Below are 23,944 nucleotides of genomic sequence, written 5' to 3'. Positions count from 1 at the left end.
ACTGTGCTCTCGTGAGCAGCTCAGAGGAGCCATGGTTGAACAAGTCAGGGTTTAACAATGCCTGTGAGTTCTGATGCAGTGATTTTTTTGACAGCATTACAGTGTTAATTTCTGAAGTTAATTTTTAATTGAGTAGGCTCCAGAGGCAACTGCAGCCTCTCATTAGAACGCTGTGGACCCTTTGTTTTTTCTTTCTTTACTTTCAGTCTAGATCACATACTGTTTAAATTTCAAGTTTGTTACTTGACTGCTGAAGGCTTTCTTTACTGTGCTCTTAGAAGAGAGGTTGCTTCTGAATGCACTTCTCATAAATTAAAGCTTTTGAAGCAGCATTACAGTTTGTGTCACTCTTACAGTATTAGCACAGAGAGCCAAGTGGATCATGGATATGGAGCGTTCACAGGCTTCTGTGTACAGAGGAGTGGGTTGTCAGGGCAGGGCAAAGGGTTGTCATTTGGTTTCCTGTGCAGAATATTTTTCTAGGAAAGCACTGGAGTGTTGCAATCTGATGGTAATAAATACCTTAAAAAAAAAAAAAAAGGGATCGCTTCAACAGAATCCGAAAGAAATCCACATGCTAGTTTGCTAAAATGAAAGTATCTTATAAGACATTATTCTCTTATCATACAGAGAGAGAGAGAAGCAGCTATTTTTCCTGCTGTATTTATATAATTTTTAAAATATGAGAGATTATTACAGTTATGCAATCTGAAATAATTATCACCATGAAGCCTTCTGTTTGCTTGTATTAAACTTACCCTTGAAGTTTACACAGTGATTCTCATGTGGTGTTCCCCAGTAAACATCTAGAAGCAAATTGTTTTGAACAGTTACTGACAATGGGTTGTCTCCCACTGGAAAATCAGAAAAAGTCGAGGTAACCTCTGACAGTGGATTGTGCTGTTCTTTGAGTGTCTCCTCATTAAGCATTACTGATGCTTGTATTGGTACTTCAATAATGGTTTATTACAATGTCTCAGGTAAAGAGAATTTCTGTAATACCTTTTTCTTGATAAGTTTTTGAATAAAATGTCCTAGATTGAATTAACATGAGAAAACCAAGTCATATTCATTTACTTGTACTTAAGATTCATTCATATTATTTTCTTAGTGTAAGCCATGGTGATGGTTTGATTTTGGAGCTTCAGTGATAACAAGCCTGAGAGTTTGTTAACAAAAGCTGAGAGTAATTTAGTTATATGACATCGTTCACCATATGCACTACTGTTTGGTGGGGTTTTTTAAACTATTCCACTTCTTTATTTTTCAATTCATTTATCATATATTTTTATGTGATTTGCTCATTTCCAGTGCTAGTTTTATGCCTAGTGACTTATTCTAATAAAACAACCCAAACACATTCCAAATCCTAATAATACAACTCTGCTGTTTTATTATGAAGTGATTTTACATTTGTATTTGTGAATGTATTTATTAAGTTGTTTTTGTGGGCATTGTTGATACAAATGAGTGTAATGGTGAAATAAAAGTGATCTAAAGATTCAAGTAACCTTCATCACAAATGAATCAAGAGGGTATGTTTTGAAAATGTGTTTTATCAATGCATATAAATGTCTTAAGGGCAAATGTCAAGAGGATGGGGACAGACTCTTTTTAGTGGTGCCCAGTGACAGAAGAAGGGGCACAACTTGAAACACAGGAAATTCCATCTGAATATGTGGCAAAACTCCTTTACCTCAAGGATGACAGAGCACTGGAACAATCTGCCATGAGAGTGTGGAGTCTCCTTCTCTGGAGATGTTCAAAACCTGTCTGGATGTGATCCTCTGCAACCTGCTCTGGGTGAACCTGCCTTACCAGGGGGTTGGACTGGATGATCTCCAGAGGTCTCTTCCAACTCCAACCATTCTGTGAAACAACTGAAATGTTGTCCATATCAAAAATAATGTGTGGTTAAGAAAAACTAAATCTTTGATCGCTTCTGAAAGGCTTCATCTGAAAATTATCAAAACCACTTTGATAAGGAAGAATTTAGTCTTTCATGTGCAACAGCTTAAATTGACCAAGACCAAGAAAAAAAGCAGAACTGGTTTGTACTGCCTGTATCAGATGTAATATTGTTACTGTGGTCTAAGAATTGCTGTCAGAGATGTCTTTGTTTTATCCGTACATGACATTCTTTTAACATTCTTTTAATAAAGCATTCTTGCTTTATTGCTTCTACTGATGCTTTCACACTTATTTGTTCTGTATGCATTTCATTCAGACTGATCTTGGTATTTCTGTTGCAGGTCTCCACAGACAAATCCCTAAATGGCTCAGGAAAGGATCCACTACTCTTTCTTGTATTAAAGTCAAAAGTTGAAGTATGCCAAAACCCCTGTAGTTAAATAAACAAGAGCATTTTCTTTGTCTCTAATATCTTGGAAGACCTTTTGGATTTGTCATAGTGATTTTTGAGGGACTATTGAAATATGGGATCCTTATCTTGCTCTTCATATTCCATACCCTGAAGGTACAAAGTATGTCCATGTTTGCTTTTAAGGTAACAAGACTAATTATATAGTTATTACTGAAAATATTGCATCCAGGCAATGGCAATACAACCTGAAGGCTTTTTGTGTGTTAAGGACACATTTTAGGCCCTTAATGGAAAAGCTGAAATCACTATAGTTATTTGGAATATGGTTTTGTTGCTACTTTGTCTACTGAAGTAATTTTTTTCAGTGTTTTCTGTGAAGGCATTTGAAGATTGAAAAATTGAGGCCCATTTCAGTAAACCCAGTGTTATTCTGGTTTAGCAGTGCTGTCTTACACAGAATGGGCCTGTGAACTGTGTCTTGCTGGGAGGATTTTGAGCTAAGAAAAGGGAACTCAGTTATAAAAAGTAAAAGAAAGCAGATTAGGAGGGGACAATACAGAAGTCCAATAGTTGAGTTCTGTGGAAGAGTGTAAAAAAATAAGGGAGAAGAAATCTGGGGAGAGTCTCTGTCAACAAGTAATTCTGTAAGTGAAATGCTTGATCAAGAAAATATAAAATTATACTTCAGGCCTCTATATATTTTAAGAAAAAACCAAACCAAATCAAACCAAACCCCACCTGCATTCTGTCAGGCCAGAAATGCCACCATCATCTTAACAGTGAAGCACCTTGCCTGCCCAGAGTTATCCCATGGGAGCACTTCTCTTTGATAGATAAATCTGATTTGGTTCCATAAATTCATATATCTTCAGAGAAATGCCACACTTTGATAATAAAACAGAATATTATTCTATGTGATTTTTTAATAATATATTGATTTAGGGTCATAGTGATTTTTTTATAGCTCCTGGTTTCTCAGATGTGTGTCAGAGTCCCCAGATCTACTTTCTTATTCTGAGTGAGTATTACTTCAGTACATTTACAGGGCTGGGAGGAGTGGAGAGAACCATTCATTACAGTCAGCTGGCAGGGAGGGAAAAAAGCTTGTTTCTAAATATAATGTAAATTAATCCCACTGCACAGGATGTATTAGGCATATGTAATTCCTGTCTGAAGACATCTGTGTTTGAAAAATGAAGAGCAAATATGTCCAGCTGGTGACCTGGTGAATGGCTGCATGGCAAAACTACATAAAAAATAAAATTTTGTTTCTATTAAACTGGCACTTGGAGAAAGGGAAACACTAGCAAACTAATGCAGGAATGACGTCAGATCTTTATTGGTTGTACAGAGCATAAAAGTCACAGGACTGTGGGGTAGGTCCAGAAATAGTTTCTGCTCTATAAAATAGCTGTTGGTGTGGTATCTTTCAGCTACAAACTCCTTAATTTCAGCTGTAATGGGGGATGAAAATTGGTGCTAATGTAACACTGTTTCAATCAAGAGTGCAAGATAGCCTCAATTTTCTAAAAAAAAAAAAAAAAGATAAAGTCTGTCTTCCAGCTACTAGTAATTACCACAGGCTTTTAAAATTTTGCTCTCTGTTAAGTGTCATTCATTTTAAATTTCATATATATATATCATTTTTTCCTCAATAAACAAGCCAGGGAAAACCAGCTACCCAGTAATTTAGTAAAATTAAAATTGTCCAGTTGGTTGTATAGGCTGCATAGATCTCACATATCCACTATACTGCAATATAGCACAGCAACTAATTTCTTTTATAAGTTTTGTCTGAAAATCTTAAGTGAACAAATAGAAAAGGACTGGATGCAGGAGAAATAATTTTGCATAAGCATGATACTGTTGGATGGTATTGGCATTGCATTCTGGTGTGGCAGCATTTTTCGTAAGGGTGGATATGAGGGTGAAGGCAGGAGAGAATAAGGTTCTGAAGAGCACAGGTGGTCATCAGGTTGAGTGTGGAAGGTGGGAAGTTGCTGCTGCCAGCTGTAGATGGTGGAGCAGCTTACAGCCCAGGCCAAATGCCGGAGTTGTTCTAAACCACAATTTTTTTTCGCAGCCTCCCAAGTGCAAAGCTGTCAGCCTCTTCCTGGATCTGCCCTTGGCATGTCACACAGAAATGCCAGGGGTCCTGCAGGTTCTTCCTAAAAGAACCTTGTTAGGGACTAGGGCTGGCTTTCTGATGAAGCCTCTGTGATGTGAGAGGTCACATCTTTGTGACTTTACATCCTTAATGGCACTGACACACCTGCCTGTGAATTGCAGGTGCTTGTGGGAAGCCAGAAAAAAGGCGCATTTGAAGAGCCATGTCTGCACTTATATAAGAGGGTTACCAACAAAAGTGACCGCAGGCTGTCTGCAAACAAAGAGGTACAAAGAGGCAGTTAGCAGTGTTATTTAAAAACAAATCCTAAAACTTGCTTGTTTCCTGTGTTAAGGCTGCTATTTCCAGTTAGATTTAGTGGTCAGGGTTGCTCAAGTAAATCACCCTGCTGCTTGACACAGTCCTCTCATGACAATACAGGTTCACACCAGCCCTTTTTTGATTGCTTTATAAAACAAAGGGACAATGGCTATTCCTCTTGTGCCAAGGATGCTGAAGAACAGACAGATTGTCCATTCAGGAAGATTACTGGCTTCACTTGCATTCTAGGCCTTGTGGTGTTTCACTGGCAACATCAGATTGGCTCTCTGAGGCATGATGCCTTGTGTAAACTGGCCAGGGGTTTCACTAGAAATGATCCTTTGTTGGCAAAGGAAATTCAGGATCCCAGACTTCTGCTAATGATTTCACATATGTTGATGATGTGGGCATCCAATATTTTTATCTCTTCTATATCTGTCCAATTTCTTTCTCTGTACATTTGGTCAAAAAATTGCTCCCTATGTCATGGGGAAATCTTGTGGACATCATGTAAAATCCTTGGTTTAAAAACTTTGGTTACATTTTTGTACTAAGGCTGGTCCCTTAGGCACTGTAATTTAAAAAGTTGCTAACTTTGAAAAGACTTTATATTCCTGTTATTGTTAGGACAGTACATCTGGACACTCTTTTTTCAGTTTTTCAATTTCCTAGTTTAGATTTGAAAGCTACACTTTGCTGCCATATTTTCCTGACATGGGAACAGTCCATGGTTCTGAAGTTGCAGATGCAATATTCTCTAAACTTTTTTTCTTCCAAGGTCTTGAAGAGTTTCAGATTCTTTGAGGAGATTGGTTTTAAAATAGAGGCCAGGAATTCAGGCAAGTCAAGTGTACTTTTACAAAATAAGTAGTTTTGGAGTTTTGGTTGTTTTCTTGATGGGCTGAAATGGTCTTGATGGCTGTTGAAGGACCATAATTTATCAAAAGGGAGAAAATGATTGTTCCTGTCTAGAAATTCTTTCCATTTAGTGGGACAGCAAATACAAAAGGTGAGGTAGGAAAAAGTGGCAAGGGGCATGAAGAACTGCAAGATTACCAGTGCAGTGCTTTTTTACCTTCTTTCAAATAACGTATATCTTTCATATCTGAAAGAAATACAAGTGGGAATACAAGACCATTAGCAGGATGCAGTTACTTTAGATTCTCCCTACAGACAATAAAGATCAAATACTAAGGACAACAGTAAGAAAAAATTCACAATGGAAATACATTAGTGGTAAATGTACATAGTTATTTTGACATTAAAAATCATATCATATAAGTTATGTTTGCTGTAAGTACAATTTAAAATTTCCTCATATATGTTTTCTTCTTTTGCTCTACCTTCAGAGCAAGTCAGAATAGCAGCTGCCCATGGATTATGTAGGCAGGTTGTGGCCTTGGATAATTCTAAGTGGTGCTGCAACAAAAACCAGTAACATACCTGTTCCTGCAGGGAAATCTTTGTTCACGTTCTGAGACTAAGCTGCTATGAACTAGCTCCTTCCATAAAACCTGGTAACTATATATTGCTGGGAACAGAAACCACATAGACAAGTATCAGACTTTAAATGAAAAGCCTTCCAATATATATTAAATCAATGCTGAAACACTCTGCAGGGAACTACCCCATGCTGGGCAAATTCCTGCTTTGTGTAGTTCATTGGACTTGATAAATCTCTTACATAATTATACTTCTGAATCAATAGTTAGGATGAAAGTAGGTATGTGTGAATGAGAATTCTAAGAATAGGAATGAGAAACATCTTAAAATTAGGGAGTTCATCTGTTTTATGAAGAGAAAAGAAGGTTTGGCATACAGCAAACCTTGTTCCAAGGTAGTTCATTTGCAGCAGACACTTCATTTTGGATATAAAACATTTGGTTGCACATATGCACAAACTGAAATTGAAAGAAATATACTAAAATGACAAATTAAATACTTTCCCACTATTTTTAACTGGACTGCAATTGTTATTTTAACACCAAATTTTGAAGTTTGTAGCAAAAATGTTAGAAAAAGTTGGATTTGGTTTCAGGAGGTTTACTTTTTGTTTTAGTTTTATGGTCTTCTTTAATCTATAAAAGTTATTCCATCAGTCTCATGGCTACACTTCCTCAAACTAATATAAAAAGGCTTATAAAGACTTATAAAGAATTGCAAGAATTTATCCATGCTTGAGCAGGGTTTGGTCAACATGATCTTCAGAGGTCCCTTCCAGCCCCAACCATTGTGTAATTCTGTGAAAAATTTACACTTTTCTTCAAGCTGTGTAAGCCAAAATGTATCCTGATATATCCATATTCTTTCTGGAAATGAATAGGTAAATATACACATTAATAAGAAGAGTGTTTGATAGCTACCTATCATGAATGCCAAAAATGTTTCCAATTAACCATTTTTTTGGAGTGTGGTTTGTCAGAGAAAGGTCTGTGAAAAACAAAATACTCAAAATACTTTGAAAAACTCAAAATACTCAAAATACTTCCTCAAAATACTTTGAAAAACAATAATAGATAGTATTGGAGAGTTGGGAATTTAGTCACTCTGGTGTTTCAACACAAGAATTTTTCCCATTCATCATGTTCACAGAAACTGTGACTTTTTCAGTTAGTTTTTAATGAATGATTTTAATGACCAAAGCCTAGTTGCTAACCTTTTTTGTGGCTTCCTGATTTGTTTTTCCATAAAGAAGGCTGCCAGCTCCTTCCCTGTGACAATGCAGGGAGTGTGGGTGGGGTGCACAGAGGCTCTCTTCTAGGAAGGATGGCTGGATTCCTGGAACCCTGCTCTGGAGGGAAGTGAGCAAGCAGAGAATGTCAGGTTGTGAGGAGGAGGATTATGCTGGAGAGTGGACTATGTTTTGATTCAGTTGTGTGCTGATTAAAGTTAACAAAAATGTAAGATGGATGTCATACCCAGCTAATGGATTGAGTTCCATGAATTAGGCGACAAAGAGCCGTATTTATTTATTTATTTTTTTAGACTGTATGGCAAATGCGTTTCTTCTAATAACTGCCTCTGGTTTCTATGGTGATCTTACTTCTGCTTGTTAAAGGTATTTTTATGACTCTTTCACATTATTTGAAGTAGTGCTAAAAGCTAGTACTTCAGGACTATCTCAGCTGTTGATGCCCGCATTTGGCATCAACATGTGAAATTCAAGGAGTACAAATTGGAAGAGGAGCAAAAGTAATTTTTGCTGCTCTGAATCAGACTAATGTACTCTGATAACATTTCATGGTCAAAAAATGTTACTGTTTGTAAATTCAGTGAACTTGGACCACAATAAAGGCTAGAAGGACTTTGGGGCAGCATGCTGCAGTGAACCACTCTATTTACTTCCTCAGTGTACTTCTGTGCAATTTAATGTACAATGTAGCTGCTTATCTATGATGTTTCTCAATTAAAAAAAGAAGTAGGGAATGACTGGAAACCATCATCTTTTCAATCTCATACAATAGAGTTGGTATGCAGTACATGGAGATTTATTGAATGTTGATAGTTATGATAAGTAATAACAGGATAAAATTAACTCTGACTTGGAAGGCTTTAAACATGTTTCTAATGTTAAAAGAGCTGCTTCTCAGGCAGTGATTACCTTTAACATTTCCCATTTTTTTTTTACTTGGACAATTGGTCAAAGGCACAGATGAGGTACTTACAGGGAGCAGCTGAGGACACTTGGTGAGCTTGGAGAAGGCAGAGGGGTGACCTCATTTCAGCCTGCACCTTCCCCAAGGGGGGCAGCAGAATGGGAGGTGGTGATCTCCTTTCTCTGGTGACCAGATTTGCAACATGAGGAAATGGAATCAAGCTGGAATCAATCAGATGAGACATTAGGAAGAGGTTCTTCACTGAGAGGGTGATTGGTGACTGGAACAGGCTCCCCAGAGAAGTGGTCACAGCACCAACCCTGACAGGGTTCAGTGAGTCTCTGCATGATGCTCTTAGTCAGAGGATTTAGTTGTAGGTAGTCTTGAGGGAGTCAATGAACCTCACTGGGCCCCTTCCAGCTTCAGCTATTCTATTTTAAGCTTGATTTTTCTGTGCTGCTCAGTCAGTCTGTGTACTGAGGAGGTTGTCAAATAATGTCAGGTGTTGTAAGGGTTTTATGTAGACATGGCTCACTCTCTGAGAAGACCAAATATATGCTTTTCCTTTTTAAATTAAAAACACTTCATCTTTCTACATTAGTGGTGGAACCTGGCAATATGGGATATGCTTTGTGACATGTGTTTATCTCATATTCCTGACAGTATTGACTTATAGAAAATTGCAAGATGCTGCATTTTCCAGTTGCTTGATCACTCCCATTTTTCTTGGATGCTTCTCAGCTAACCAGTACAAACCCCATGGGAAGCTTGGATCCAAGATTATGTTGCTCTAGATGAGTTATCCAGCAGAAACCCTTCTAAAACTAACCTATGGTAGAAAATGACCGCTTTGCCCAGTCTGAGGATGTGCAATGCTCCAGTACACTCGTAACCTAAGGAGAATAAATTTTTCCCAGGTTCATCAGTGAATGACTAATACATGGAGAGTGGAAAAGAGCTTCTAGACATTGTGGAAAGATTCAGAGCACAATTGGTATTCAGAGCACAATTGTTTATTGAATTGCCTTGTTGCCTGGAGCAGTGTTATCCTCCTCTATGGAAAGAAGTTGCTGGGGAAAACTGAGGAACAATGAAATGTGAAATGTTTGTAGTTTTGTTCCAAACTTCTTATATTTCATGCCATGCAAAGTTTCTGGTGTAATTCTTCCTCTGCTTTGGGATGTATGAAGGGAAATACTTGATTTGAAGGCATCAGCACAAAGATCTACCAGTCTATACTAAAGCTGATCTGTTCATTACAGCAGGTTATTAATAGATAAATCATAGTTGCAAATGAAAAAATAATGTTTCCCGGAGGGATATTCCCTGACTAATTTTCCAGTGTCCCAAATGGACACTTCTGTCTGCTTATCCTTTTTTGCCTTTCAGGCTCTGATTTTATTTTATCTGCTTAAAGAGTTCTTCCTCGTCTTTGAACCAATACTTTTTTACACTTCATTTTTCCCATTTAGGATCAGTCAGAACAGAGCTAATTTCATTTCTTTGTAACTCTCTGATGTATAAATGACAATTTGACATAATTTGCAGAAGTAATTCAACAGCTGATAATACGAAGTCTTGCATGAAGCTCCTCTTCAGGACCCTGAAGACAAGCTTAGTAGTTCTCTTGAGGCTTCTGAAGTATTAATGAAAACATTTCTGAATTCTTTTAGTTTTCCATTCTTCATTTATATTAATTCTAATGAAGGTGAAACTTGCTTGGGAATTAATGTTATAAAATCAATGTAATTGAAACTAGATGAAAGATCTAAACTCATTTTAAATAAACAAACAAAAATACACAAAAAAAGCCTGTTTTCTCCCCTCTCCAGGGCATTGTAAAAATATATTATTACTGTTAGAAGTACTTTCTAATAGCTGGAGAGTTGGAGATATTTTTGAAAGCAAGTGGTTTGATTGACTGAGTATCTCCTAGCAACTTAGAAAGCTTTAAATACAACTGGTTGAATACTGCCTGAGGAATACATTGTCGAGCCCAAAGCACCTGCCAAAACCAGGTGATGATTTCTTTCTTCAAAATACATCAGGTATTTTGTCAATATTTTGTCAGCATCAAAAGGAATTTGCATAAGACACATGACACAACATATAGAAAATTGAATCCCAAATGACATTCAGGTACTGCAGACTGAAATAGGAGGTGTGTGAGGTAGATTTTAAAGTTCATATCACATGCTTCAGTTGAAACAGTGCTATTTTATCAAGAAGCAGAAGTAGACTTTTTGCTAGTTCTTGGAACTTGCCACTTGGTGTACACATTGGCCATGTGAACAAGAATATGGTCTTGCTGGTATTTTACATGGACAGCCATTGGAATACTCTACTTGGCACATAAAAGCTTGGGGGTTTTTGTTGATTGGAGGAGAAATCAAGACAAAGAATGGTAAAGTCAACAGAGAGAAGTTTTGGTGAACTGCAGCTGCTTTTTCATTTTTCAATCAGCAGCTTAAGATGCTGTTTTCTCTCATTATGTCTATTTGTAGGTAACCTACAAAAACACTAACAAATCTGCCACATAAATCAATTACACTTCAACTCAAAAGAACTGGTAAGTGTCAGTGATACAGAGTATCCACACTGTGGCTGTTGATATGGTCTGCAGTAAGAACAGTTTAACTTTGCTTGGAGGTGGGAAGCTAAACTCTGCACACTGTCCGGCTGCAGAGAATAAATGGAGTTGTCTTGTCGAGCAGTGTTTGTATGCTGATAGCTTTGCTTTGATCTAGTGGTACTGCACAGTACAACTTTGGGAGAAACAAAATGAAGGAGAAAAAGAATGTCTGTTAAGTCAGGGCTGGAAAGCTGGGACCAGGTTACATGATGGTTTCATGAGCGTGCCCCACTCACTCAGCTGTGCTAGCAGAGATCCTTGCCTCCATAGAGCAGAGGGCTGACACACTTGATCTAGACAGGCTAAAGTAGTTGGGTTGTTAAGCCTGGAGAAGAAAAGGCTCCAGGGAGACCTCACTGCAGCCTTCCAGTACTTCAAGGGGCCTACAAGAGAGCTGGCTGGAAAGGGATATTTTACAAGGGCATGTAGTGATAGGACGTAGGGAAATGGCTTTAAGCTGAAAGAGGGCAGGTTTAGATTAGATATTAGCAAGAAATTCTTTACTGGGAGGGTGGTGAGGTACTGGAACAGGTTCCCCACAGACATTGTGGATGTCCCATCCCTGGATGTGTTCAAGGCCAGGTTAAACAGGACTTTGAGCAACCTGGTCTAGTGGAAGTTGTCCCTGCCCATGGCAGGGGGACTGGAACAAGATGAACTTTCAGGTCCCTTCCAATCAAAACTATTCTATGATTCTGTGATCTCTCTAAAGACAGATTTTTAAAGGAGAGAGAAAATCCTTTGAGTTTTATGGTATCTTGATATACATTAGAAGGGGCCCATGCTGTAAGAACAGATCAGTTAATTTACTCTTGTGCTGTTGCTGTGTAAGATAGAATCATAGGGAAATCTGTGGAGAACTTGTGTATATCCTCTGATATTTCTTTCTGAGATTTGGATGGAATGCATTAATAAGGGAAAAACACTGTCATGGCTAATCCTGTTCTTTTTTTTTCCCGAACTTCTGCTTCACTGCTATCCACCCACCCTTTTTGAAACAAATGTGTAGAGCTTGAATATCTGAATCAGCAGGTTGCATTCTGTCTGTACTTCTGTGAAGTTATGTGCAGCAAGTCTTTTTTTTTTTCTGTTCTGCTTGTCCTATTTGTTTTGTTGTTATATACATAGAGAATGTTTTGAGGGAGTAGGGGGAAGGTAGATTTCTTCTGGATGTGGCTTTACACAGGCCTGTCTGTGCCATTGAAGTGGTCAATGAAAAGAAAAGCAAGCTGCAGTAATCCACTTACAAACAGATTAAAAATACATACTTATATTTATATTTTAATTGTATCTGTATTTACTTAGTGTAAATTTGTAATATGTACATTTTTAATAGTCTAAAATTTTATCTTTAAAAAAGAATTCTGTACTATTTATTAAAATATGAACACTTTAGCCAGTTTCTGTATTTGAATGCTCAGGAATATAGGAATCAACATAAGTATCTAAAAATATGGTTTAGATAGTTTTCTTAGGCATTTGCCTCTGAAATCCCCTAATCCATTCATTACCAGAAGCTCGGAGGGGATAGCTGGGGTGTAATATGTTTTCAGCCTTCTGATTCATGAAGCCACTAGCCCTTACAGACTTCCTAATTTGAGCAGCATCATGATCCAAATCAGTGATACCTGCAAACTCCAAACAATGATTTCCATTTGTAGTACTAGGTAAAATTCAAACCTGTTAAGATTATTGTTACTGGGGCCTGGGGTTAGTTGTTTGTTTGCCTGTTTTCCTTTTTTTATGCCTCCTGTCTCTACTCACAGGTAACATCATGGTGCTGTGGTCCACGTGCAGAACATCGCTGCTGAAATCAGTAACAAACCGCTTCATTAAGAATTTGGCCTGCTCGGGGATCTGTGCCAGCCTAGTCTGTGTGCCTTTTGACATTGCCCTTAGTGCCAGTCCACACTGCTGCTGGTGGATCTATACGATGCTCTTCTGCAGAATTGCCAAGTTTCTGCACAAAGTCTTCTGCTCGGTGACCATCCTTAGTTTTCCAGCCATTGCTCTTGACAGGTAATGGGGAAAATTTGCCATGATCCTGGATTTTTCTTTCTTCTTTCTCCCTTTGTCTTGGTAAATGTAATTTACTATATGTAATGCACACCAATGTTGCAACTGCAACAGCGCATCAGTTGAAAATTTGTGATCTGCCTCACAAAAGGCACAAACTCCTGTTGCTTATATTGATAAGTGTGAAAAGTTAGGTCTGTCATGAAAACTCTGTGAGCTTAAAAGTCCACAGCAGTACTCCAGCAGTAAGCAAACAATCAATGTCTGAAATTTGAAGTGCATGTCAGAGATGCACTTTTTTTTTTTAAATGCACACAGAATGTTCAGTGTTCAGCAATGCTTTTGCTCAGGGCTTGCCAACCACAGCTTGTGCAAAGCAAAACATCATTGTACATCCAATATATGTAATGTAATTGCATGTAATTTAATAACATGTACACAAATTGCATGTTCATATATGTAATGTAATAACATGTAATTTGTGACCAGCAGCTTTTTCCAAATATTCAGAAAAAATCTGTTATAAAGCAACCTCTAAAACTATGAGTCTGGCCTTTGAATGTGATACATGCCTCCATAATGTCTTTTGAGATTTTGAGTGTGTGCAATGTACTCTCTTGTTTACAAGTGAGTTAATGCTGAAATTTTCAAAATAATATTCATATGCATCAGCCAAAGTGATGTATTGAAAGAAATTTTCACCACCAAAAAAGTGATCTTGACATTTAAATAGTCTGGGTTTTTTTCTACAGACAGACCTGTAAAGGCAGACCTTTGGGGTTTTTTTGGTGGGTGGGTTTTTTGTTTTTTTTTTTTTTTTTTAGTTGGCAACCCAGTTAGGAATTTGGACCACCATTATGCTCAGGTGGCGGAGAAGTTTCTCATAAGCAGTATGGCCATAAAAATAATTTTTTTTTTTTTTTGTTTGACAGATACTACTCTGTTTTATATCCTCTGGAAAGAAAAATATCTGATGCAAAATCCCGAGACCTGGTTATCTATATCTGGGCCCATGCAATAGTGGCCAGCATTCCAGTGTTTGCTGTGACCAATGTGTCTGATATTTATGCCATGTCCACTTGCTCTGAATCTTGGAGCTACTCCCTTGGCCACCTGATATATGTCATCATCTATAATATCACCACTGTGATTGTGCCAGTGGCTGTGGTATTTCTCTTTATGATTCTCATTCGCAGAGCGCTGAGTGCCAGCCAGAAGAAAAAAGTCATCATAGCTGCATTAAGGACCCCTCAGAATACAGTTTCTATCCCATATGCCTCCCAGCGAGAAGCTGAGCTCCACCTCATGCTGCTTTCCATGGTTATGATATTTATCCTCTGCAGTGTCCCCTACGTGACTCTGGTGATTTACCGCACCATACTCAATATTTCAGATATTTCAGTCTTCTTGCTCCTCACTGCTATTTGGTTGCCCAAGGTCTCTTTGCTGGCCAACCCTTTGTTATTTTTAACTGTTAACAGATCGGTACGGAAGTGCTTAGTGGGGACAATAGTGCAGCTGCACCGGAGGTTCAGCAGGAGAAACACTGTCAGCTCGGGTGGTATTGCAGATGATAATCTGGAGCCCAGTGTCCATTCAGGAAGCCAGCTTCTGGAGATGTTTCATATTGGGCAACAACAAATCTTCAAGCCGATGGAAGATGAGGAGAATGAGACCAAATCCATTGGCTCTGGTGACTTTCAAAGGAAAGAAATTCCTAGCACCAGTTTGGAGCTCGGACAGACTTTGGTTCACAGGTTTGTGCCACAGACGATTGCAGACTCTGCAGCTCAGGTGGCCCCAGCTGTGCCCACAGAAGCTGATGCAGTAAATGACAAATATTCCATGCAGTTTGGTTTTGGACCCTTTGAGCTGCCTCCACAGTGGCTCTCAGAAAACCGGAACAATAAGAAGCGACTCCTGCCTCCTTTGGGGAATACCCCTGAAGAGCTAATCCAGACAAAACAGCCTAAGTGTAAAGCAGAAAGAAAAGTCAGCAGAAACAATAAAGTCAGTATTTTTCCCAAAGTGGATTCTTAGTAAGAGCAGGAGCTTTAAGTGACAGAGGAATGTCACTTTCTATTACATTTTTGATCCCATGGATCTTTATTATGTTGAGATTTGTTACAGCCTGATTTTTTTTTGCCAAATATTAGTTAAACGAACAAACAAAAGAAAAACGTATATATACAAGTGTTCCTTATTAATATGAAATACTTAATGAAAATAATGTATCAAATATATATGGAAATTTGTAGTTTGATCTCTGAAATCCCTACAATGACACCTTGTTATTAACTTTCAAAAGTACATATGAATTTGGGAACTATTTTAATGGCTGAATTATGGAAATGCAGCAGTTGGTTTTCTGGGAAATGTTATGTTGTATTAAAATGGACTGGGCATCAAAGTAACTTAACAGGAAAGGCTGTAGAGAGCAGAAGACATGCAGCATGGTAAGTCCTACTCTCCCACAAATAGACACAGCAAGATTCTGCACATTTCATGAATGAAGTAGGATGGACTATTAAGTGCATTTGTTTTCTGTTACGCACATTTATTTGATCAGGGTTAAAACTTGATGGATTTTTTTGCACAAATTACTTACCAAGCATCTGCCAAACATCTAAAATATTTTAAAACCTAACCACTGGGTTTTGGCTTAAAACATCCACAAAGCCAAGAATACCCAAATCATCATTCATGTTAAACCTGAGAAAGACCTCTTTTTATAAAGATCCCACATATATTCTTGTAGATTTAAGTAAAAACTGGATTGGAGACCATGCAGGACAAATTCTGACTCCAATAAACAAATATGTATGTGCTAAGAATCCTGTGATAAAGGGCATATACAAATGTCCTTAAAGTGTAATGTGAGTATTAAGTAACTAAGGGATAAACCTTGAAATAAACTTAGCTGATGGTGCACTCTGCTGTTTTCTTATGAGAAAGCAAGCAAATGAAAGAAATGGGTGTGAAATACCAGTGGCCTTTCTCTGAGTGTGACAGTCTCAGTTTCTGAGTCTCACTCTAACACAGAGAGACTCACAGAGAGGGATTCTGAGTATTTCAGTGACAGTGGAACTGTTGGGTGAAGAAGCTGGCAACAGACCTAAAAAGGCAAAGGTTTATTAATGCTGTTGCTCACTATTGCCAGAAGTAGAGAAGTTTTCCTTCTATCTGCACAGATACAGATACCAACCCTCCTGCTCCACTCATCTTGCAGAGCAGACCATTCAGTGTATGAACACAAGACTTTCAAATCTGGTGCCTAATTCCTGAGTGAGTCAGTCATGCCAGTCCTGGTATCAGCTCGGCAGCCTTTCTGTGAGAGTTCAGGCATTGTGCTGCAGCTTGCCTGTCTGCATAATCACAGACATATTGTCTCATTTATACTGAATGTGAACTTTAAACTCTATCTGTCTGTTAGGTGACCTAAAACTATTGCAACCCTGACATTTCAGTTCTTGTTCCGTTTCAAGCAGTCTTTCATTTGCACTCACTGTTGTCTCTGTGGGTAGTTTCTGAAAAGCACAATCTCGTAACACCTGTTTGCTCCTTGTGGTTTTCCTGCACTTCAGCCCTTTGCTGCATGCTGAACCTTAATCTGTGATTACTGTCTGTTTGTGAAAGTAGTTTTCTTTAAAGCATACTTTAAAAGGACAAGGTGAAGAATCTTGACAAGTTCAAAGAAACTTACTAAATCCAACCAGTTAATCTGAAAAGTAAGAAGAAATTCTGCTAAAGCAGAATGTACCTTTTCTTCCTTCAACGTGATTGAAGGAAGTCACCAGCTTCTGATGGCTCCAAGGTTGTGGATTTCTACAAGTCATTAATAGCAAATGTTTTAATAAAAATGTATTTAAAGTGTATAAATTACTGTGTAAAATGTGTTTTTCTCCATTTCCTCTTTGGTTTCAGTGCATTTCATTTCTTGCTAGTTCAAGAGCTTATCAGTTTGGGAGTGAGGAACAGTCTTCAGGGGGTCCAGATGGGTGCCCTTCTTAAATACAGAGATGAAAAGACAGACATAACTTGCCTGAAATCAGACAGAAGAAAGATTCCAGAAAAAAAATGGTCCTTTTGTGGCAGAGGTGGAGAATTACTACAGCATGCATTTTTTTTAAAGTGCCAATAAAAAGTAATTTCATGAAATGTGTTTTTCTAAAATTAGTGAAAGAAGAGATGCCATTGAGAAAATCTTGAAAACCTAAACGTCAAAGTAGGAGTTGTAGTTTCCTTATCAATTTTGGCTAGGTTTAACATTCATGTCTTGCTTACATATAGGTACTGCTCAAAATCGCTGTGATTTCTGAATGTTGATAAATGTTTACTCAGATCTGAACTCCTTTGAAGAAAGCAAACTTGTTTTTGTTCTTTTCAACTCTCATGTTGAATGAAACACCAGTGATAAACTTAAAGCACTAAATTGTATATCATTTCCTGGACAGGAAAGGGTTTGTGATGGGTTTTTACTGTTGAAACAAAAATATTTCTTTCTTTCAAAAAGAATACCTGTGAACACTTGATTGTACTTTTTTTAGCAGATTATATCCAAAGACACTGAAATCCTTCACCAAGAAATTATCTACAGTGGTTTTTCATACCTCAAGAATTACCTGAGAATGGTCTTAGTTCATCTTTTAACAATTCTTCCATGTGGAAAATATCCACAAAAGCACATATTTTTATAGAAAAAACCCCAATCTGTGCAAAAACCAACCTGTTTAATCTGTGTAAAATTCACAGACCAGCCTGTATGCCAGAATTGCCATCCGAAAATTCAGAAAATTGTTTATGCAAGATGGAATATTTGACTTGTTTCATTTTTAACTCCTTTTAAGACACTAGTAGCTTTGAGTCATTACTTCTGCTGCTTGGATTGTTATTTAAATTATTGACCTGGTCAAAATGTTTTCCACTGTCCAATTTGAAAAAAAAAATCAAGTCTTGTTATAACATCACATTAAAGTTACACAGAAGCGAGTTAAGGGGATTTTTTGAGTCTTTTTTTACATAATCACTTTTTCCTTTGCAAGACAGGCGTCTGATTATTGCCCTAACCTTTAGAGAAATGAATACAATGAATATTAGCTGTGGTTGTCCTAACCTGAGTACTGGAACTGATACAGTCTGCCTTAGAAATACTGCCTATGGTAAATAAAAAGTACTTCACGTGAGTACAGAGAAAGATATAAAAAATAATCAAAGGTAAATAACCAATGACTATTAAAAAATCTTGATTTTTTTTTCTCCAACATCTCTGAGACAATGAAATTAAAGTGTTTTGGCTACCTATTTGTTTATTGAAAGGTTTTTCAGAATAGGAGCGCGAAGGTAAGCAATAGTAATTGGGAACAAGTTCCCTGTATGTCCTCTGTTGTTTGTGTCTCTTTTTGATTGGATCAGGAAGAAAAGGATAAATAAATTCTGTTGCTATGACAACTGTGTTCTGAGTATCAAGACAGCTTGTCTAAATGTGATTTCATGATGTTATAACCTATTTTTTAGGATGAAAAGCACATCTTGGAGTGTTTTTCCTCCTGTCCACTTTCTAGACAAAAAGAGTTTTGTCCATTACAATTTTTTTTTAAATAAAAAAATTGTTATACTTCAAGGAACTATGTAGTTTATCTTGGAACAAAATTGACCTGTTCCTGGAAAAGCAAATAAAGAAAATTGATCCTTGATTCTGCTTTTCTAGTTCAAGCTTCAGTACACCTGACACCTATAAGAACATTTGACATTATGGAATATTTAATGTTATTAATAAAGTTCAGTCCTTGTTGGTGAGGAACACTCTTATGACCTGATTTACAGGATTTGAGGTGAGCTCTATGAACGTCTTCATCTCTGGGTCTCCCAGGACACATAGCAGATGATAAGATCAACTGGGGTTTGAGATATCCCTGCTCAGCCATTATTACTCAGTCTCAGGTATGACAGCCTCATTGGAAACCTCCAGTGGTTCTACATGGACAAACAGCAGCAAGAAGCCCATTCCTGCACCAATTTCAAAGGAGTTTTATGTCCATTTGTAAGCAGATCCAGAGCCAGATGGTCTCCTCTCAAAGTGAGGTTGTTGTCAGTCTGTAATAGGAAAGTTGATAACAAGACAAACTCAGCCGGCTGTTCGGCATAGGCATTGTGCTGTAGAAAAACAATAAACATTGGTGCAGTTACACCTAGCTGCTTGCCATACCTCACTATGCATAGTGAATGTAATTCCTAATACCCCCATATTTTAATTTAGCCAGTTTGAAATGATACTGTCCATTCTACTGTTTTCTCATGGTCATTACTGGCCCATGTAAACTTGCACATGTAAACATGCATTCTTCTTTTTTTTTTTTTTTTTTTTTTGCTTCAGATCATGATCTGCACCATCTGGAAAGCAGCACAGGTTCCAAACTCCACTATGGTATTGCTTTAGCAATCAGAAGACGTTAAAATTTTAATGTACCAGAGCTCAGCATGCTTAGGGAGGACGCAAAACCACACAGGGTTCCCTAGTGCATTTTCTGTTTGTCTTCAGTTCTTAACTGGGAACCACACTGCATTGTGACTACACTAAATACCAGGAAAAATGGTTCTCTTAGTGGCACATGTGACAGTAAAATGCAATATAATGTAAGCATCAACCAAAGCTCTACTGCAGACCTCAATACATAACACCACTAGCTAAATAAGATTTATTTTGGCACAAAAATTTGTCAATCAAAACCTTCATTTAAACGAGATACACTTAGTTTCTTCAGAGGAAACTGTTTCTTGTGAATTTTGACTGCCAATGAAAACCTGACTTTAACACACATGGCTAACAAAGGAAGCAGTAGAAGCCTGGAGTTGTCTCTGCCGCTTTTTAAGTTAATCGGACCATGGGAATTAATCCTCCCATTTTGTTTAAATGCAGGAAATATAAAAAGGGATGGGATTAGGAAGGCAATCGCGCTCCCCTTATTAATAATGAATTCCTTTTTAACAGCGAGCGTTCACGTAAAAACAGTGACAACAGCAACAATTTGAAGTTTCACCGGGTTTATTGAAACGCGATACAACTGTCCTTGCGTGCGAGCCTGACACAACGAGTGCAGAAGCCCAGCCTGGGCACAGAGAGAGCACCACTAATTCCCAGCACGGGCACTGCTCGGACGGGGCGGCAGGCGCTTGGTGCTACACGGCTGCGGCACTGGGGGCTCGCAGGAGGAGGCGCAAGACGGGGAGGGCACAGCTCCAACGGGGCAGAGGGGGAGCTCGGTCACGTCCGGCTCCCCGCGAACGGAGCGGGAGCGGAGCGGGACCAGAGCAGAACCGGAGCGGGAGCGGAGCGGGACCAGCCGGCCGCTGACGGGGCCGCCCCAGGCCAGCCGCAGCTATCGCGAGACTTCGCGGCCTGGTCGTCACGGCAACGGCAGCGGCGCCCGCGCTGCTGCCCTCCCGCGGTGAGGACGGGGCCCCTGCCTCGCTGCCTTCCTGCTTGCCTGCCTGCTGCCTCTCTACCTCTCTGCCTCCCTGCCTTCCTCTCTGCCTCCCTGCTGCCTCTCTGCCTGCCTCCCTGCTGCCTCTCTACCTCCCTGCCTTCCTCTCTGCCTCGCTGCCTCCCTGCCTGCCTCTCTGCCTCGCTGCTTTCCTGCTTGCCTGCCTCCCTGCCTTTCTCTCTGCCTCGCTGCCTTTCTCCTTCGCTCCCTGCCTGCCTCCCTGCCTTCCTCTCTGCTTTCTTTCCTCCCTGCCTCTCTCCCTTCCTCCCTGCCTGCCTCCCTACCTTCCTCTCTGCTTTCTTTCTTCCCTCCCTCCCTGCCTGTTTTCCTCCTTCCCTCCTTGCCTGCCTCCCTGCCTCCTTCTCTCCTTGCCTCCTTCCGTCCCTGCCTCCTTCTCTCCCTGCCTCCCTTATACTGAAATAAAGGCTTGTATTCATTTGAGCCCTCTGAGAATTTCCAGCACGCGTCATGATGCGCTGAGACGTCGAATTCCTGTGAATTCACACAGTTTTGTTGTTGTTTTCTTTTTCAGTGAAACGCGTGTGTCTGTAGTTTAAACTGCAGCCATGATAATTCCTCTGTTGTGAGATTATTTGTAAAATGTGTGCTATTCGAAGTGTCTTTGATAATAAGCACGTTTGAATACTTCAGTTGGCTTGATATAAATGTATATTTGTATGTATATTAAAAAGAAAAGTGCATACTTGAGTGGCAAGCCAGTCTGAACTGGAAAAACCTTGCAATGGAGTTGCTAGAAAGCATTTGAAACTTACATGTATATCTGAAATATAGCAGGGCTTGTAGTTCTTTATTATTAAACTGTTCATTTGAAAGGTTGTTTTTGCTGGATTTTCCCCCCGTTTTAGGTAACAGTGGATATTACACGTAGGAGCTTGGATGAAATTTCAAGGCCTGCATCTAGCTCGACCTAATTGTAGATCTTTAAATACATCTATGGAGTTAACAACACCAGAACCATGTTTGCAAGAGGTAATTTTTCTCTCCTTCAGCAGGTTAAAATCTCCATGCCTAATTCTTTGTAGTGGAATGCTAAAGAAGTAGTATTCTGCTTTTTTAGTACCCTAACCTGACAACCCCATATCTGACAGTCTGGGGAATGATGAGCTGGAGAATCAATATGAAATCTAAGTAAGAGAGCTCTTTCCTAGCATCAGAATCAGACCTGGAAATGGTTCTGTTATTTAAGAAGTACTCTGCAGTGTTGTACAGAATTGTTGTTGTTCTTTGTGATAGCATGTGAGTATTGTGGTTATCTTCTTCACCCAAAACATCCCTGTTTTCATGGTGGCAATAATTTGCATTTCATAGGTAGATTCACCCATCAGTTTGGCTGATGGTTACCAGAGTGGCAGTCTAGAAGATGGCTGTCCAGCAGAAAACAAAGGTGATGACAGATTTATATCTGATGTCCAGGAAGTAAGAAGTGATCAGCAAACAGTGGAGAGCATGACCATCTCTCTTCACAAGTGTCTATGGAATCCCATCGAGTTGTCAGGTGGGAATGACTAAAACTTTCTTGTGTTGTGTCTAGACCAAATATCAAGTTTTTATAGTTTGGGTAAAATTCTGCTGATTGAGGGAATGGAGGTTGCAAATAGGCAAAATTCTGGAAAAGAAGATGTCAAAATCCATACCTTCATTTTTCTTCACTATTTGAAATCCATCTTTGAAAGAAATGTGTTATTCCTGTTGTATAGTACAATAAATGTCTTGTGGCACCATAAACTGTGATCTGGCTTAAAAGATAATTAAAACTCATGTGTGTTCCATGGAATCATGTTAGAAAGTGTTTTCATTAAGATGTTTTTATCAAACTTTTCAGAGTAATCATGATCATTTGTTAGAAACATTGTATCCTAATAGTGGTCCACCTGTCCTAAAACCTGGAATTTATGGTTATAAATTACAGTATTTAACAAATGAACAATGTTAATACTAATAAAGTACTTTCAATGTAAGTATGCAGTGTATAACTTTAATTGAAGCACTTGCAGAAGGGTTTCATGGCATTCTTCTGTCATTCTGTAAATGGTAATGGATTAATGTTCTGGAGTGTCCAACTGTTTACAAATAAAGATGCAAAGGTCAGTGAGTAAAGCAGATGTTTCGACACCGTCTTGAAATTTAGTTAAGATTTCATGACAGAATTGGGGTCATGAAATCTTAACTAACCTTGATTCCGGCTCCTGTTTTTAACATGAGTTCTGGTGTACTACTATATGCTATTTTTAAAATTAATTCATTGCAAGGGCTCTGTGGTGATCCCTAATTGACAAAAATGTATCTGGTTTACTGTGAAAGGCTTTTCCCTGTGTTTTTCAGGATGTACCTCTACTTCAGATTCTCGAGATGAAAGCACTGAAACACATATGTTGAAATTCTGTGAACCTACCCCGGGACAACCAAGTAATGCAAAGTCAGATACTACTTCACAAACTTTGAAATCCTGTGAAACTTCCCCAGAAAAAACAGGTAATGCAAAATCAGATAGTACTTTTTAGGTGTATAAAATGAGCAGTGCAATAAAACCTTTTCCTTTTCTTATTAATGCTTCTGAGTTTGTAATGGTCATGTATTTGTGTGTATATTCTGTATTATAAAAGAATACTGCAAACTGAACGTGTATATGAATTGTGCTTTTCAATAGGTATTGGATGAATTCTTTATTTAGAGATTGCTTTATTAATGGATATTAATTTTCTTTAATGCTATAATAGAATTTGACTTTTCTGTAGATTCAATCAGTTTAATAAGGCAGAATTCAGTGGTTATCATATCCAGTGCAGCAGTGTTGGTCACCAAACATGGCATGAATATCTACAGAACAGAAATTCAATAGAACTCAGCCTAAAGCTTCACTCAGTAGTTTAAGGTTTATATCAATCTGCTGAGTTCAGGCCAGTTGAAATAAGTGCTCTTTTTTTTACCATCTGTCCTTTGGTCCATCTGTCCTCTGTAGCTCACTTAGATTTTTATTGCTCTCCCCTTGTTTATCTCTGATCTTTTTATGGCATAAAGTAGACCAGTGCATCACAGTAAATGGTTGGATCAATGGCTATGAAAAGCTTGACCTCAAAAGATTAGAAAATGAAACAGAGTGTTGCAGGGTTCCAAAATTTGTAAATCTGTGGGATTAGGGGCAGTGCTGCAGTTGTTTCCTCTACTCTTGATGTGGAAGCCATAAAAGAGGACAGAACATGAGGATGCTATAGGAAGAGGAAAAGGTAAAAGTTATAATTATAGTCTGCATATTTAAGGAAAAAAAGGACACAGTGTAGAAATCTACTTTAATTAAGTAATGGTAGTTTCCATAATGTTTCACAGTTTTTCATTTTTATAGCAATAGTTTTCTTGAACCGGTATTGGAATCTGGTTTTTCTAAGACATAAGACTGAAACTTCTCTAATATTTAAAGGCAGAGATATTACAGAGTCTCTCTTAACCCTC

The 23,944-nt window shown here is 38.5% G+C and overlaps 2 protein-coding genes across 9 annotated transcripts in view; both read left to right on the top strand.

The window, feature by feature from the left end:
* Positions 1-16,874, top strand: part of GPR176 (G protein-coupled receptor 176) — a 35,445-nt gene extending 18,571 nt beyond the window's left edge. For 3 of the 5 annotated variants that reach the window (XM_026793280.2, XM_074542804.1, XM_026793281.2), the window contains 2 exons: positions 12,746-12,998; positions 13,928-16,874. In XM_026793280.2, the coding sequence (XP_026649081.1) occupies positions 12,746-12,998; positions 13,928-15,035 (1,361 nt within the window). In that variant the 3' untranslated portion in view covers positions 15,036-16,874. The remainder of the gene's footprint in view (positions 1-12,745; positions 12,999-13,927) is intronic. The other 2 variants (XM_014266581.3, XM_074542803.1) reach the window with 2 other exon arrangements.
* Positions 16,875-19,970: 3,096 nt separating this feature from the next.
* Positions 19,971-23,944, top strand: part of FSIP1 (fibrous sheath interacting protein 1) — a 72,486-nt gene continuing 68,512 nt past the window's right edge. For 3 of the 4 annotated variants that reach the window (XR_012580802.1, XM_074542799.1, XM_074542801.1), the window contains exons 1-4: positions 20,447-20,970; positions 21,343-21,466; positions 21,806-21,992; positions 22,820-22,969. Coding sequence is in view for 3 of the 4 variants with exons in the window: in XM_074542799.1 (XP_074398900.1) it covers positions 21,374-21,466; positions 21,806-21,992; positions 22,820-22,969 (430 nt within the window). In the remaining variant the exon portion in view is untranslated. The other variant, XM_074542800.1, reaches the window with a different exon arrangement.

This window comes from Zonotrichia albicollis, chromosome 6 (assembly GCF_047830755.1).
Source record: "Zonotrichia albicollis isolate bZonAlb1 chromosome 6, bZonAlb1.hap1, whole genome shotgun sequence".
Lineage (NCBI taxonomy): Eukaryota > Metazoa > Chordata > Aves > Passeriformes > Passerellidae > Zonotrichia > Zonotrichia albicollis.
This window is presented reverse-complemented; position numbering and strand designations above follow the sequence as displayed.